This window comes from Dicentrarchus labrax, unplaced genomic scaffold (genome assembly GCF_905237075.1).
Source record: "Dicentrarchus labrax unplaced genomic scaffold, dlabrax2021, whole genome shotgun sequence".
NCBI lineage: Eukaryota > Metazoa > Chordata > Actinopteri > Moronidae > Dicentrarchus > Dicentrarchus labrax.
In genome coordinates, this window is record NW_026136704.1 from 4,011,590 (window position 1) to 4,029,961 (window position 18,372).

At 39.7% G+C, this 18,372-nt stretch overlaps 1 protein-coding gene across 5 annotated transcripts in view; it reads left to right on the forward strand.

The window, feature by feature from the left end:
• Positions 1–18,372, forward strand: part of myo18ab (myosin XVIIIA b) — a 160,162-nt gene that overhangs the window by 75,294 nt on the left and 66,496 nt on the right. For all 5 annotated transcript variants that reach the window (XM_051397912.1, XM_051397913.1, XM_051397910.1 and 2 more), the window contains 3 exons: positions 1,236–1,345; positions 7,197–7,262; positions 14,804–14,932. In XM_051397912.1, coding sequence (XP_051253872.1) covers positions 1,236–1,345; positions 7,197–7,262; positions 14,804–14,932 — 305 coding nt within the window. The remainder of the gene's footprint in view (positions 1–1,235; positions 1,346–7,196; positions 7,263–14,803; positions 14,933–18,372) is intronic.

The following is an 18,372-nucleotide window of genomic DNA, read 5'->3' on the forward strand; positions in this document are numbered from 1 at the left end:
TAAAACTGAAGTATCATTCCCCATCTTAGACCAATGCTAGCCAAACACCACCAACACTGGAGCTCCACAAGGCTGTGTCCTCGGCCACTTGCTCTAGCAATGGCTGCACAAGCCCATCTCCCATCACCACATGCTTGACGTACTCTGATGACACTGCCATACTTGCTATTCTTAACGACAGTAACTCTGTGGTGACTTATCAACACTCCATCTCTCATTTCACTCAAGAGCAGTGTTTCCATCATTGTATTTTGATGCAAATTTTGAAGTATCGCATGAGAAAAGGTTGATAGAAATGGCAACATTTAAAAAAATGAATGTTTTTATGCTCATATGAGTTGAATAAAGTCTGACATAGCAAAAACTTTAACTCACACGACCGATGAGCTGTTTCCTTTACGACGATCCCCCCCATTCCTCCCATGGCTCTATAATACATCCATGATCACACAGATCTGATGGAACCTTTCGCACAAAGTGAAACAAATCCGACATTGCTTCAATTGGTGCTTTTTTAATCACATTATCATGTTAATGCCCTGTTGGAGTCACCTACTGCTTATCTCAATGAAACAAACTCCTAATAATCAATAGTGGATGGAAACTTAATTTTTTTTCCTGTGTGTTGTTATGAAGGGTGTGAGGGAAAATTTATAGTTATTTAAAGTCCATAAAACACTGGTATATCCTCATAGAGATCATTAAAGTTTGATCTTAGTTGTACTCTCTGGTATAGAAGTTAGAGTTTAACCAGCTCTCAAACTCCTCATGACTCATCTGTCTTTCTGATGTCAATAAATAAATTATTTTAATCCAGTGATGAATTGAACTTCCAGAAAAAGAAAATCTGAATAGGTTTTCAAAAACATTCGACTCATTGCTGTTACTGTCAAAATGCCCAATTACTCTCTAATGTCTTCTTTCAGAAGTGTAAGCTTTTCGATCCTTTAGCCCTTTGTGCCAATGCCTCGTCCCATAGGTATTCTTACTGTCCGTAGCTCTCTAAAAGCTTGAGAAACCCATGTAACCTTGTATATTTCTATATCTCAGACCTTCACAACTTTGACTTTTTGCGCTTAAGTCTGTTGAAGTGGGATTTTTTTTTTTTTTTATATTTCTCCTGAAAATAAAAGTTGACCAGTGACACGCTGTTGGCTGTCCACTAGCTGCAGATGCTCCTCTAACCTTGGTGTTTTTCTGCTCTCATCTCTGTTCTGCTCCCCCCTTGCCTCCAGGATACCCAGACCACATGGTGTTTTCTGAGTTCCGCCGGCGCTTTGATGTCCTGGCACCGCATCTGACCAAGAAGCACGGCCGCCACTACATTGTCACAGATGAGAAGAGGGTGAGTGTTTTGGCAGTGATACTGAGATACAGAGTGTGTGTGTGTGGCTGTGTGTGTGTGGCTGTGTGTGTGTGTGTGTGTGTGGCTGTTCGGCTGGACAGTTACTGCTGATATGATGGAAACTCTCTTTCCAACTTTTCTGGGATTCCCAACCAACCAAAGATGTTAAAAATGCATTATTCACAGGTGTGATTTTGATTATTGGAGCAGGTGCTGTCGATTCGAACTAAGAAGTTGGTTTTTTTGTGTATATTTTTCTTATTTTCAACAAATCCGATGAAAAGACCATAACCAACCATCTGTTAGTCTGTCCCTTTGGATACAGTATTCTGAGCTGTGTTAATCAGAGGAAGACCTTGTTTTCTACAGTGTAATTTTATCTCGAAAAAATTATTGAAACGGATTACACTGAAAATTTGAAGTAAAAAAGATTCTTCATTAAGCAGCTTTTACTAGTTATTGTGATACTAACTTAGTTTTGTAAGTTACAGAAACATTGATTAAGTACTTATTATGTATTTTTTTTCACAGTACTAATTAAAATTGCCAAAGCTAATTGATGATGTTTTTTAACTTGCACAATTAAGTTAGCCTTACTTAAAATTTTCGATTTAATTAAAGAATCTTCTTACAGAACACACAATAATGATGTGGACATAAAATGTCCAGGTCAAAATCTGTTTTACCTACTTGCTTCTTAAAGAGCCCCTCCATGTTTTTACATGTATATAGATTGCTCTACTTTTAATAATTATTTGTGTCTCATATGTTCTGTGAACATAAAAAGTTAAATTATCTTGTTAAAAGCCTGAAAAACTAATCTCATCCTTCTACCTCTCTAAAGCTTCCAGATTCTCTGAATATGTAAATGTTGTTGATTTCTAAAGTTTTGCTGCTGGACACAAGATGTCTCCTACTTCACTGTAAAGTCCATTCTCAGTGGATGTGCACTGGTGGCTTTAAGTTTCTACATCACACTGTACAAGTTGTATACTGGACCAGGACTGACTTCCAAACTATTTGTGATGTCACAAATCATGATGGTAGCCCCCGCCCCTTAAAATAAGATGTTCAGTGAGCACAAAGAAACTTTCCTCTTTCAGCAGATGAATGTGAAAACATCCTTCTAGTGTCAAACTCTGCACTGACAGCATTCAAACAGCACACTGTAGGAACAAGAAGAAACACTGAGTTCTGACTGGAGGGGACTTTAACTTTCACTTTCACTTTTCTTTTTTGTTTTAGCCATCTTGTTTTGACTCTGGTGCACAATCAGCAGTTTATTTGCATTTTCAAGTATTGTCATACACTGATGTCTTACAGTTATACAACAATATTCTGAGCTGTGTCAAAAAGATTCCTCTAAACTGCATTTAATAGAATTTGTACACAATAATAATCGGGACATAAAAGGTCCAGGTCAAAATCTTTAAAGTTTAAGCCAACTTGCTTCTTAAAATAAAAGACCAACCTCTACAGAACTACAGACTACAAACCCTGTGTTACAGCTGGAGGTGAGGAGTTTAAAAGCAATTTCTGTTTACCAGCCAGACAGGAACTAATAAAGATATGCTATAGATTTGCATTATGGGAAATGTAGGATTGATTGTTTTCAGAGTTTTACTCCATACTACGTATAAAAGTCAGGATAGCTTGACCTTTGCTGCATCAATATTGATGATTCTGTCTCTTGTAAATCCTCTGACTTTATGGAAGTGTAATACTAAATCACTGGAGTACCTCCTAAAAAAATCTCAGCTTTTGCCAGCCAAAAAAGATGGGTAGAATGTTGTAAAGTCTGAACGTTCAGTATTTCTCTCTTTGCCCTCCACATTCTAATCTCCTAGTGTGAACAGAATCCCTTTATTCCTCCTCTCCTCCTGCTCTCCTCTCTCCACCGTCCTCTTCCTGTTCCAAGAGCGCTCTTGTGTGTAATTAATTATGATTGCGCAGGCTGGCAGCATACGGCTACTGTACTGATTAATTACCGGGGGTAGGAAGAGCTCTTTCTTTCCTCCTCTCTCCCTCTCCCCCACCGTTCCCTTGTCTCTTTCCACTTTTTTTTCCTTGTCTCATTATCTTTCCATTCCTTTTGTATAGGAGGCAGAACAGTTTAGGAACATCCCTGAGCATATGATTAATGTCTTCTCTACGTTCTGTTCAGGCAGTATATAGCAGCTTTGCACAAAGGCGTGATTAGCCTTGTGAGTGGGAGGTGGGGCTGCTGGAGGAAAAACATCTCTACATTATGGTCTTACGAATCTGATGTGCTGAAGTTTTTTGTCTAAAAGGTTTTTCTGATACTTATAAAACTGACTGGCTGAATGCCGACCCATTTGCATGTGCCATTTAAATGAGGAATATGAAAAGGACATTGAAATGAATAGCCACTGTCAACAGAGAAGATTTAACTGGATTAATTAAGCAGATCAGTGAAATCAAGTTCCCCTCTCTGTACCACACCACAACACATTGGCAGGAAAGTGGCTCACAAGATTCCTCGCAGATGAGCTTAGAGAGGATAGCCCACTCAGAAAGAACTAATGGTACCCAGTTGTCTGGGGAGTCTGGAAGGAACAGCAGAGAAGAAAGAAAACAAGGAAGATGGATGAAAGGAGGCGGTATGAGACAGAGAAGGGCGTATAATTGAAGGAATAATATAAAAGAATTGGTTTTCAGGAAAAGAGAATGCAACAAAAAGAGAATATTGGTTTGCTGAGCCTGTCTGAGAATTTTTTTGTGCCAAACAAAAAGCCCTGTCTTTTTGCTGCCGACAGCCCAGTTCTGTCAGTTCCTCTTACACTGTGATGTAGCCATGATGTCAGTAGCCAGATGGTGTACCTGCCAAGAGCTTTTCAGACCAACCAGGCAAACAGCGGCGAGAAAATCCACCACATCATACACAATTCCTGTCAGTGTCCTGTCCCTAAGAGGCTCAAGTTCCATTTGTATTATTATCATGTCCCACTATTATTGCCCTGGTTTCCACTGGAGAATTTCAGCAGTATACATATATAGGGGCGGCTGTGGCTCAGAGGCAGAGCAGGTCATTCCTTAATCGGAAGGTTATGGGTTCGATCCCCGGCTCTTGGTGCCACATGTCGATGTATCCTTGAGCAAGATACTGAACCCCGAATTGCTCCCGATGCCGTACATTGGTGTGTGAATGTGTATGAATGAGTAAGTTTCTGTTCGGTGGACTTTGCCATCACTGAGTGAATGTGTGTGAATGTGGCACATAGTGTAAAAGCGCTTTGAGTGGTCGGAAGACTAGAAAGGCGCTATACAAGTACAGGTCCATTTACCATTTATACATTCTTCATAAGAAGGTTTTTTAGATTTGTAGTTTGTCGCACACTTTGGTTTGTACTTGTAACACCGCTTCCACTGAGCTAGTAAACTCTAGCAAATGGGGCACAAAAAATTAGATATACTGCGAGCGATGTTGCAGAGACAGCCTTTTGTTTCTGTATAGCTCAAAGACATTTTACGTACTTGTAACTCCCAACAAATCCCAGATTTCCTTCCTCATCTTTTTGATAATATATCAAATATATACATGGTGCTGTGGATCATCTAAATGTGCTGCCTCTCAGCCTCATAAATTCAGAGTTCCTATGCATCCTGGAAGATCTGGAAAACCTGGAAATTTATGGACTACTGTTCCAGTCATGGAATTACCTGGATATTGATTACAATGACCTGTATATAATCTATGTTGTCCTGGTATTTTTTTATGTATTTTTCCCCCTCACTCAGATTACGTGAATCTGGGTGCGTATTTTGTTCTGGCTAAATTAATGTTACAATTAAAGGAAAACTTTGTTTGCAGAAACTGCAACTGTACTCGACTAAGGACATAGTGGGAAAATCATCTGTCCTATATTGTCAAGAAAAGTCCTGGAAAATGACTGAGAAACAGTGGGAACCCTGAAATTGGTGTCATGTCATTTCTGGCAGAAGGCAAACTTCTCCCTCATGCCACATCCCATGCTGACTGCTGACAAATCTTGCGTAGACCTATCTCCACTCTTCGTTTAGAAGGAGCAAGGGCGCAAAACTTGCAGAAATACATCCAGGGAGAGCGTTTTTTTCAAATGAGGAACACATACCTTAACCTGTTGGCTGATATACGCAGCAGGTTTGGACCTTTTCATTAGGGAAAAACTAAAACAATCTTATGTTCACTCGTTTGCATCGACCAAAACCTTGAATCAGAATGAGAAATCTGAAGTTGGGAACTCGGAGGAGACAAGTCTGGTTTAACTTGAATTGTATTTTAGTAGTTTTGTTCATCATTCCCATTTGTAATAATGTTGTTCTTACCAAGGTAATAACTGAGATCTGGGAACACAGTGAAGTCTGGGGCAGGAAACATGAGCAATCAAAAGATTAGAGAAATTTTAAACAAACCCCCAGTTAGTCAGCCTTGTTAGTTTTATCATAAGAGATGGAAACGATGGACAAAACCAAACAATAAAAAGTTTGATAGAACATGCACATACAGTGAATTGTACTCACTATATAGTGCAGTCTTACATCACCCTTGAAGAGCAGTTTGCCAGAAGTTCACAGTGGGTGCCCAATTGATGTGATTTTTAAAATGATCATGCTTCATCTTATAATCTTTAAAGGTCCAGTGTGTAACATTTAGGACGATCTATCATCAGAAATGGAATATAATATTCGTAGCTATGTTTTCATTAGTGTATAATCACCTAAATATAAGAATCATTGTGTTTTGGTTACCTTAGAATCAGATGTTTTTATCTATAGAGGGAGCAAGAAACCTTCCATGGAGGCCACCATGTTGTACCACCATGTTTCCTCAGTAGCCAAGAACTAACAAACCAAACACTGGCTGTAGATAAGGGCATTAGTGTTTTTCATGCGTTCTGCTGCCACTATAGTTTCTCCTTTTGTGCTTAGAAGGGGGGGTGAAGCGAGGGAGGGATCTGCAACTACACCGATAGAGGGTATTAAATCCTACACACTGGACCATTAAAATTTTTGTAATATCAAACCATTCCATCCATTTTTGATAATAAATAAATGTTATTACTGGTAAGGCTCTAAGACCAAATTCAACACTTTCCTATTATGGAATATAATATCTATTGCAACATCAAGGGTCCCCTCATGGGAAGTAAATTTATTTTTGGGAAAAATGTTTATTGATCATGCTGTACCAAATACAAAATCAGACTGGTTGGAATGATCATTTTTGCATCACAATTTAGATTTCCACTGAAACCAATTAAAAGCATGATAATGTGACTTGTTGGGATTTGTACCATACAATCATTTCTTTTTTCTTTTTTTTTGCCAATATGGATGTAAAATAGGTCTTAAATTGCAATCATAATGGTCTTTAAAAGGTCTTAATTCTTACCTTTAACCTGTTGAACCCTGTTACAGCTCAGTTTTAACAAATTATTATTCAGATATTTCGATTATTAACACTTATTTCTATCATTATTACTAAAAAGCCTCCAAGTTGAGCCCCAGCTACCAAACAATCTGCAGTTTGTCTTCTAAAGGTTAAGTTGACACGATAGATGAAACCTGACAGAAACAGGACCTGAGAAGCTTCTTTGTCTGACTTGTTTTGTGCTTTCAAGTCCCCAGAGGCAGATTGGGGGGAGGTGTGTGTGTATGTGTGTGTATGTGTGTGTTTGTGTTTGTGTTTGTGTTAGCTGGTGTTAAGGGAGAATGGTGTTTGTTGCTATGGCACCAAGCCAGCTTCCTTTTGGGCATCTAGGTCATGTGATCATGTGGAGGTAAGGCCTAGGGCAAATGGTGGTTGTTTGTGTTTATCTGTGTACTGACTGTTTGTTCTGCTGGTTTCCAGGCTGTGGAGGAGTTGCTGGAGTCCTTGGAGCTGGAGAAAAGCACCTACCACATGGGTCTGAGCAGGGTGAGTGGAGTGCACACTATTCATCTCATTGTACATATATGGACTGTTACCATAATGCTGTAACTCCTTAAATCATGGCCAGGGCTTTTATTAACTTTAACAGCAGAGAGAAGCAAGCGTATATTAGAGAAAGGCCTTATTACTGTAGGTATATTTGATCATATTTTAATAAGACATCTCCTTGTTTTCTGTACTGTCAACTCAACAGTTTCTCCACAATACAAATTAATATGGAACCAATTGTCTGCTTTGTCATATTTAAATTCTGTTAAGATACTGTCAGTGAAACTCAACACTTCCTGAACAGACGATTTATTTTTAGTTTGACATATGACAGCAGTGAGTATGACATGACTTGTAGTACTGACAGAATTAGTGCTGAATTTATCATGTGAACCATTATAGTACATGAATACAATTACACCTCAGTGTTTTTTAGAGACCAGGCTTTTTTTGTTGGTAGAGTTAATCATTTTAATGCGGCATTAAGCTATATGTGCCTCCTTGTGGCTTCATATGCAAATATAGTGTACAGTTTCACCGTCATGCTGATGACACACAGCTCTATATTCCAGTCAGTTGGCAACCAGTCGGCAACCAGTCGGCAACCCTCTACAACTGCCTTGCTGAAATAAAATACTGGATGTCAGACAACTTTCTCCAATTTAACCTCACAAAATCAGATGTCACTTTATTTTCAGGACTTGGTTTCGAACTCCATCTAAATAAAGATGTTCAGTCATGTTTTTATCATTGGAGATATATAGCTACGGTTAAGTCTTTTATTTCAGCTATTTCAGCTAAAAGCTCCATGCTTTTATTTTCCTCCTGCCTCAACAACTGTAATTCCCTATATACCTCAGTCAGAAATCAACCCACAGCTTACAGTTAGTCCTAAGTGCTTCATCACACCTGTTCTAGCATCCTTGCACTGGCTGCCTTCGGATCAATTTTGAATCATTTAAATTACTTTTGTGGACCTGGAAGCCTCACGTGATCACATGATCGATCGATTGTGATATTTTTTACCTGAAAAACAATTTCACAGTGAAGTAATTGACGTTGTGCTATTGTGCTAGGCTAGTTCGGTTTTACAACAGACTCCGTACAGAGTTTTCATTGTGTCTCAGATTGAACTTAAATTTTGGACCCTTTTTGTTGCTTTCTCTTGTCCCTCGCTATTTTCTGTCTTGATAGTGTGTAATAATCATTCATTGAAAACAAAGTGTGCTATATGGCTCTATATGGATTATGCAAAGAATTTTCAGTGATGATTTTTAGTAATTGAGTTTCTCAAGGAATCGTTTCAGCACTGTATATAATTGTTACCTGCACTGAAAAGTGTAATACAAATAAAGCTATTATTATTATTAATTATTATCATTGTTATAGCTTACACCCAAGGCCTTTACCTTTCCTGCCTTCAACTTTGTTGAATCATATTTCTAATCTTAAACCCCAGCACTTAAACCCCTTGAAAATCTTGGAAAAGGAATGAGCATTCACAATGTCACTTCCCCCCCTTTTTTTGGGTCCTTTGTGTCACCATCAAGGAGAGTCTTGGCTTCAAGGCCAAACATCTTTCAGTCAATGACACTCTCAATTAAATAGATAATGAGAAAGAGTTTTCCATTCTGCTCATCTATCTTTCTAACAAAAGGTGTGGTGGTCATGGAGGAGTTGTTGCTGTTTTGCTCCTCCGCAGTGACATGTCTTCACACTTCCATTCTCACCTTCACTAGTCCTGGTGTGTTTTATTTTTGTATCTTTTTGTGGGGGAGGAGCTGATCTTTGTAGCTCTCTGTTTCAGTGACCCTTTGCCAAGTAGCAGTCAGACACTGCCAGACTCCAACTCTTTGAGATAAAAAAACTCCCGCTAATCACAAGGAAAAAGACAGGCTGATGGTTTTGTTAATTAGATCTGTGAATGTCTGTGGAATAAAGAACAGTGAGTGCCTTGAGCTGTCAATTAGAGACGTTAGTTGGCAGATATTGCAGGGAGTTTAACCTTGCCTTAGTGTTGGTGCGTGTCAGTCTATACTTGGCCCGCTATTTTCCCAAGTTCAGACAAAGTTCCAAATCAGAACTTTTTTGTTCTACGGATGTGCTTATCACTAATGTTACTAAAGCCTCTTTTTTCACATTATTTTTACTGGCAGATGAGACGCATACATGTCCAACCAACCCACGTGGTAAGGCAAAGTACCACCAACCCACACACTGGGCCTCTTACTCTATCTTATTATACTGTGTACCTCATGCAGCGTGGGAATCATTTTGAATAATGAGGTGTGAGTTTCTGAGTTGTGGAGATATCACAGAAAAATGGATTTGTTCTTTACAGAAACCATGACCAGGTTAGGTCAAGATAATCCACCGACCTTGTTGTGAGCAGTTTCATGTAGATAGGGTTGGTGAGTCGAGTTTGGTAGAAAAGCAAAACGGTTTGATTTTAGGGTGAACTGTCCCTTAAGTATCTTAAGTCAGAAAGACAGGAAAGATGATGATTCCTTCAAGAGAAACTGCAACAAAGAAAGCAACAGCTACAACATAAACCACTGTTGTGAGTAAACGAGTTAAGTTTTAGCTGTACTTTGGATAATTAGAAGTCTTCCATATAACAGATTGGTGATGTGCTGTAATGTAATAATGCTTATGTTGTATACTTCAAATGATGTGCTTGTATTTTCCAAAAGTGTGCTCACTTTACGTAGTAACTGGCCAGGTACACAAGGCTGTAAAAGTAGACAGGATTTTAACTTCTCATTCAAGCTGAGTGCAACACCATCAATGGTAGATTTGAGGAGTGACCGTGACTCAAGGTGAAAGGTATTACACACAACATTGTATACCTTAGTTTTGTTGTAGGAATGGTTATCAACCAAAATAAAAGTGTCACCCTGCCATGACACATGAATTGTGGACTGTGCAGGTGGCTGCATCTTCTCCAGACTGGCAGATGACCCACCTCTCGCTGCCAAACTGCCCCTGTGGTTCACTGCCAACTTGTATGTGGCTTTCTGCCTGATATCATTAAACCATCCTTGTGCTGACAAATGGGTCTCCAGGGAGCACAGCAGTTCATGTTAACCAGATGTGTTATCTCCTCTCAGGTTAGTTTGACATCATCTGCCCACGGCAGAGTTTATTTATGGTGGTTGAATCCACAAGGATGGGAGGAAAAAATTATATTTTTGTACAGTTTATAACTTCACCACCACAGTCACATGTTCTTCACCAACCATGATATGTACAAGAGTACCCAGCCTAGGCTATGCATGGGTATCATTTTAGATACTAGTGCCATTATGATGATACCAAAACAATTCTTTTTTCAATACCATTGTTAAAGAAACTCTGCAAAATGCATTTTATAAATATATGAACAAAGAAGCCGAAAAATAAGAAATAAAATAATAAGTAGAAAATCAAAATTTATACTAATAATAAATCAAGTGTCTGATGGTAGAAAAAATTACAAAATTACAAATCTAACAACATTTAATACTAGCTTTCAGTTCTTAACATTCTTTGATATTCTGTGCTACTCATCTCCAACGGGAAACACTGCACTGTGCACACGTATGTTCGTTTAAGCTGATTTTGCAGGTCCTATATGAGACCATTGGCTTCCTCTTTGGATGAAGAGTTATGGCGGAAATAATACGAGCTGAACCAGGCTCAGTTCACCTACTGATGCCTGCAGCAGCCCAGGTGGACCACACACCTCTGGTGGCCAACCACTGGCTCAGTTAGCACAAGCCTCTGGCTTCACTTAGTGGTGCATACCTTTGAGTTATTTAACAGAACCCATACACTTCCACATAGTTCGGATATGTGACTATACTCCCACTCACTAATGCTGTAGAGTATTCGTGTTCAGAACATTTCTCATCCCAGCACACATTTACACACTACAGAGGAGCAGCAGGGTCATGGTATTGACATTGCCCTCCAACTGCATCAGCACATCATTGTAGTTCGAAAAGTAGGGCCAGAAAACTAATCCTACATTCTAGTCACACTGTACAATAGGATAACACCCCAAAAAACATTTTTTAGCAATACAGTTGTATTTATTCGTTTTCCCACTGTTAAACAATACTAGCCATTTTGTCAACAGTTAATCACATATGTGCTGCTAGATGTATTTAGATGATAGTAGATGAAACAAGCAAAAGCCATCAATTGTGAAATGCTTGTGCGTACAAGAACAATTATGCAAAGACACTTCATCAGAGGAAAAAAAGATTTTTAGAATTTAACGTCACAGCTCGGTAATAACATGGTAATAGTGGGGTAACAGCATGATAATAAAAAGTCAATATGGTAGCTATTAAAATTCTTGGAAATCAAAATTGGTAATTACCATATTATAATACTGAAATTCATCCCCTCTTAAAAAACATTAAATTTTGTTTCAAAGTAATGCTGTACAAATCATACATTTAATGCTGTGACTTGTAACCTGGAAACACTTGGTGGTGTTTTCTGTGTGATAACTAGGGGTGTAAGAAAATATCAAAGAATATTTTCTTACGATATTTTGTTTTGTGATATTGTATCAATTCTCAAAAGCACTCTTATTGTTTTTTATGTTTAAACCGCCAACCACTAGATAGCAGTTTTGTAAGTGGGCTATAATGTTGCAGATCACACTGTTTTGGTTGCATCAAAAAAAGTGTGATTTAATTTAATCTAATTTGATAATGTTGAGCATATTGTGTGTGTGTGTGTGTGTGTGTGTGTGTGTGTGTGTGTGTGTGTGTGTGTGTTTTTTTTATGACTCTGTGGTGGCTTCAGCCATCTTCTATGCTGTGGTCTGCTGGAGGGGGGGCAGTACGGACAGGGACAGGAAGAGACTCAATAAACTGATCAGGAGAGCGAGCTCTGTCCTGGACTGTCCTCTGGACTCCATAGAGCAAGTGGGTGAAAGGAGGATGTTAGTGAAGCTGACAGCAGCAGACTGTTACACCCACGGTGTAAGAAGGAGAGGTTCCGCAGGTCTTTCATCCCTGCTGCTGTCAGACTCTACAACACCTGATCAATGTTGTAGATTCTGTTTTCAAATTACCATCATACCATAGCTTTACCACTTTACCATAGTTTTTTATATCTGTTTTTATTTATTTCATGTAAATGCTGCTGTGACAAGGAATTTCCCCGTTGTGGGATTATAAAGTAATACAATAACAACAACAACATCGTCATCACTTTGATTACCCTATCACAATATATTGAAATATATTGAATCACGATCCCTGTATAGTATTGCCATTCTTGCCAATACACAGCCCTAGTAATAACCATGAATCAGGGCTGCCAAATGCTAAACTACCTGTTCCTATTTAATTTCTGGCCACTTTCAACATATTTCATACAAATACATATACATTTCAAACTTCAGTAGAATGCATCGCTAATTTTTATTACTGCATTATCAAACTATTACCCCACTATTAACATGTTATTTTCAAGCTGTAATGTAAAGTGCTACCAAAAAATGACATAGGGTGAGAGACGCTGTCAGACATAAACAACAGATTTATTTCTCTTTTGTGGCAGTAAACACAACACACTGGCCCACAGACAATTGTGCTATACTGAGCTTCACTAGATATTCAGGGCTGATGAACAGTAATGGTAACTGAACCTCTCTCAAAGGGGGACGTAAACGTGATTCAAGTGACTGTAGAAACACAGCCGGACTCCCTGACTCTCCAGCAGAGAAACAGTCTATGTATCCACAACGTGACATCTCCTGCAGTCGCTCGAGGACTGCTTCCATTAGGTGACAGTACTAACCGCTGCACGACCGGGCTGACCCCGATTTGATTGCCGGTATGTGCCCAGAAATACCTACTATCTGGGTGGACTGTCAAGGGAAGGGTTGTTAAATGGGCCGAATGTTATCCTGTGTCAGAAAATGCTTGCAGGCTGGGTAAATATTTATTGCAGTGGTGAATTCACATAGGTCCACATGACATCTAAACAACAATCTTAATTCCCGGCCGGACTCTAAGCCGTACTTTCTCCTTTGCTCAGCCAATTTTAAAAATTACATTCAGAGTTAGGAACAGTCACATCCTCTGAAGGACAAAGCGTCACTCAAACTCTGCTTAATGAATCTACTTCCACAAAGAGCTGCCAGCTAATTCAGGGCTGAGGAACAGAGCAATGTCTGTCCCCAGACAAAAAATGATCTAGAAGGAGTTAGAGGCATTATGATGTAGGCTTTTACATGGGGCCTAGTGTCAGCCCATTGTGACTCTTTACAGTCAAAAATAAAAATTGTGTGCTCATTGGCATTTAGGAATTGGCACTGCTGCCGCCCAAATCATCAGCAAAGGAGATGAAAGACACAGGAATCTTTCTGGATGTGATTATAATGATCAGGCTAGCAAAATCACTGAGATAGTTGGTCTGGACAGGGAAGAAATTATCAAATAACAGGAACACATAGCAAAAATGCAAATCCGCATTTGGTTAGTGGCAAATTCACAGGGCAGCATGAACAAGTCTGCAGTTTGTCAGTTGGCTCCAGTGTGATCTTGTTAAGGCACAATAGGGACAAGACATCCTGTTTGCATGATTAAGGCACATTATTTTGCCACATTGTGGGCGGCTGTGGCTCAGAGGCAGAGCGGGTTGTCCTTTAATCGGAAGGTTGTTGGTTCGATCACCAGCTCCTGCCGCCACATGTAGAAGTATCCTTGAGCAAGATACTGAACCCCGAATTGCTCCCGATGCCGTGCATCGGTGTGTGAATGTGTATGAATGTTAGTTTCTGTCCGATGGACTTTGCCATCGCTGAGTGAATGTGTGTGAAAGGGTGAATGTGGCACGTAGTGTAAAAGCGCTTTGAGTAGTCGGAAGACTAGAAAGTCGCTATACAAGTACAGGTCCATTTACCATTAGCATTATCATTTTTAATATCAATATATCAATATCATTTTTCAGACCAAGAAGAAGTCCAAGCTGCAAGAGTTAAGAAAGACTTGGTGGCTCATAGTAAATGTTTGGAGGATATAAAATGATGGAATTGAGAAGCAGTTCTATCCCCACTCATTGGTTAATACATACTTAATACAAGTGACTGGATATTGACTTCTCTGTAAAATTGTGAAGTGCAGGGTTGGCATGTTTCCATTTATAAACTCTGTTATTGAGGCAGAGATCCATACTGATTTTGTCTCTATGCCTAGGACAATTTCCAATGCATGCTGCACATATCCGTGCAGCTAGATCAGGGTTACTAAATCTCTCTTACCATAGTTGTAGGTTATGTACGACATTTACCTCAAATCTGATCATATCAGCATGAAGCTTAGGAGGTCTCTCAGAAATAATTATTCTTTCAAACTTATATGTTTGTTTTACAGTCACTTGGAACATGTGGATGTGCATTACTGTGCAAAGTCTTTAAGTTCTTTGAATTAAAAGCTATTTCTGTGTAACTTTGCAGTTGGATTTGGCCCTGTGTCCCTACCTTTAAGAAAGGTGTGTGCGACTTTGTCTTGACTCTCCCTCTCCTCCTATAGGTGTTCTTCAGAGCGGGGACTTTGTCCAGGTTGGAAGAGCAGCGGGATGTTCAGACCAGGAGGAACATCTCTTTGTTCCAGGCTGCCTGCAGGGGATACCTGGCCAGACAGGCCTTCAAGAAGAGGAAGGTAAGACTGCTGCTTATTGTAGCCACAGTTTTTACTGCTGGTTAGAAAGATTTTTCTGGGCTGTTAAGTAATTTCAAACATTAGGAGCACCTGTTATGTGGTGGTAATTGTAATGAATATAGGGAAAGAGCAGATACACAGGGAGATGTCAGTTTTGTATTTTTTTATCCTTTCTATCTTATCTGTGTCCCAGGCTTCATACATAGAGAAATTCTAATTGTTCTTATCTGCCATCCCCCTTGGCTTAACTACATGGATCATTCACAGCGCGTACTGCCATAATGCCTCATGTTATCTTTGTTTTATAGCGTTAAGATGTAAGAGAGTTAAAGCTGTTGTGGCATTTGGGCTTTAAGTTAATTAACTGTTAGGGACTGTGTATCTATTCGAGGCCTCAGGAAAATAACGTGGGAAATCTTTAGAGAGCATAAAGCCGGCAGTAGTAAAATAATTTCCTCTGAGAACTTGAGCTACTTGTGTTGCTTCCTGCCGGCTTCTTGTCATTGTATTCGCTCCCCTCCCTGATCAGCCGTCAAACTGGCGAAGCAAAATGGGCTCGAATGGAAATGGTCTTCTGCTCCTTTCCACTGGGGCTCAACCACAGTCTTCAGCCAGTTCAGTATAAGGACTGGAGTATTTGTAGGCATATATTCTGCCCTGTCAGGTCTGGAAGAAATACACCCTCGGTAGCCTCCATACCTATGGTACTGTAGAAAAACGAGTACCATCAAGTTTTCAGAATTTTACCATCGACTTGGTACCGAAGCATCAGCTCTAGAGACACCCCTAGTGGGATATCATCCTCCTGTCATATGCAGCATCACCCAGCCTGGCAAGAAAATGACCTTGCATTATCATATTTGTTATTTAGAGTGGTAAATTCTCTCACACACAAACACGGTCTCTCTGGGTAACAGTGTCAAGCAGAGTTGGCCAATCAACTTACATTTTGTCTTATTGCAGGCTATTATCAATCACTCTAGAGTGAGTGTATATTCACATTTATCCTGCTTTCATCTATTGAACAAGACCACACATCCCATCTTTATAATTTCCGGGTTGTAAAAACCTTCTCTATCAGTTTTTATTGGGGCGACTGTGGCTCAGGAGGTAACGAGGATTGTCCACTAATCACAAGGTTGCCGGTCCACTGCCCGGCTCATCCTGCTGCATGTCGAAGTGTTTTTGAGCAAGATACTGAACCCCAAATTGCACTAGATGCTGTGCCATTGGTGTATGAATGTGTGAATGATTAGTTGCTGTTTCTGATGAGCAGCTGGCTCCTTGCATCAGTGTATGAATGTCTGTGAGTGGGTCATGTAGCGTAAAGCGCTTTGAATCAGAAGACTAGAAAAGTGCTATATAAGTGCAGTCCATGTACCAGTTATATTGTTCCAGCATCAAATTCAGCATATTGACTCAAAGCTACATTCTGCCTTACTGCATTTACTAAGCATATTGTATTATATTATTTTATATATATATATTAGCATTCAGATTTGCACTATAATGTCAGTTCCTTTGTTCCGTGGGATACTATCCTTTGAAAGGGTCGATGAGGGTTGGTGCCATGCACGATCTGTGAAAGCCGGCTGTAAATTATTAAACTGGCTTGGGTTTGTCCCCAACTGGCACTCAGCATTCTGTTTTTCATCCTCTGTGAGTCTGTCCCAGACTTTTTGGGAACAGGCAGATTAAGCAATGTCCACTCAGTTCTCTGTGGAGGGAGGTGAATTCCTTCTCATCTAGCTACATGCTTTATTCTGTGGTAATAGGTTTTCTGAAGACCGTCACTGGCATTTTGGCTTTATTGGACAGTTCACAGTGAAGTGAAAATGAGCTCAAACCCAAGGAGAAGCATTTACATTGTAGCCAAATTAGCTTTTTGGAAGCTTCACAAGTTGCCCTTGCAGATGATTTTGTCTTTGCCATTTTCTTCTCTCTGCACACCGTTGGTCTGGTGTGTGCGTGCGTGTGTGCGTGTGTGCGTGTGTGCGTGTGTGCGTGTGTGCGTGTGTGTGTGTGTGTGTGTGTGTGTGTGTGTGTTGTTCCAGCAGAGTGAGCCTGACAAGTGGAAAACATTGCCGCTGCGTGCTGACTGACTCTTGAAGATGCCAGTGGGGATCTGTTGCCTTTCTGTTTGTGTGTTACTTCACAGAAGTTTTGATGTTGCTTGTGGAAGTTGTCTCATGTGAGCACACAGTTCATTTTGTGCACAGTTTTTTTTTATATATAGTAAATGTGTATGGGTAGGGATTAATCCCAACCTCCTTTCATTGCAATTTCCGTTTATCCTTTTTCTGAAGGACTCAGTTTGAGCTTCATCTTTCAGGGTATATAGCAATCTCATGTAATTGATGTAGTTTGGAATCGGTTTCATTTCTTTGTGACTGTTGCAGGTTGCTATAGTGCATTTTGTAGAGATTCTGGCAGTCTCAAACTTGGTTTGAGATCTCAGAAGAGGAAACACTCACAATTTAGTGGCCTTTCTATCGCACGTCTGCATGCCTCTGCCTGCCTCTGTATAGTCATTTTCTTCTCAAAGCTTAGTGGATTTTGCCCTTCGGATTTTTCACTTCTGTCTCTCCTTGTGATTTTTTTGGGCGAGAAGGCTTTAAATAGAAAGAAATGGAGAAAGAAAGTGTTAGTGTGAAATGTAATACTCCTTGTCACAGAGTGATAATGAAGCAAATTTTATGAGGGTGGTGCAAACACAGCTATGAGCAAAGGGTTGCTTAACTCAAAATATCATCAGAAGGATAAAAGACTGATTTGTAGCTTTATTTTTAATATTGCAAAGAGACAGATGTTTTCCCCCACCCCTGTCTTCATAAGAATTAAAATGGACAAAGATGTAATAGGGCTGCAACGATTCCTGGAGTACCTCAAGTAACTCGCTTACAAAGAATGATCAAGGAATTTCGTCTGCCTTGAAGCCTCGTAAAGCTCACGTTTTGCACGGATTCTTTTTAGTGTGACACAACGTGCTTACGTCACAGACTATGCGTCCCCCACAACTCGGAAGAAGACGGAGTGGGCTCTGTAACGTGTGTGGACAGTTTTGCTGTACAGAACGGCAGACGCCGGGACTGAAAACTGAAAACAGTGATCTGTCTTGTTTTCTATTGTATATTCATAATCGGGCTTTAATTAAGCAAAAGTATGTTTTATCCGATTACTCGATGAATCGATGGAATATTCTATAGAATACTCGATTACCAAAATATTCGATAGCTGCAACCCTAGTTGTAAGGCTGATATGTGAATAGAAAAATTGTACGTTTGTCAATGGCTAGTCTGGATTTTATAGATTCATTTGATAGCTACATTCTTGAGTTGAGGTTAAGGAATGTATCAGGTTGAGTTCAGTGATTTAAGCAAATACATGCCTGGGCTAAGTTTTACGGAATATAACCTTTATTAAATCAGGTATGAAGATC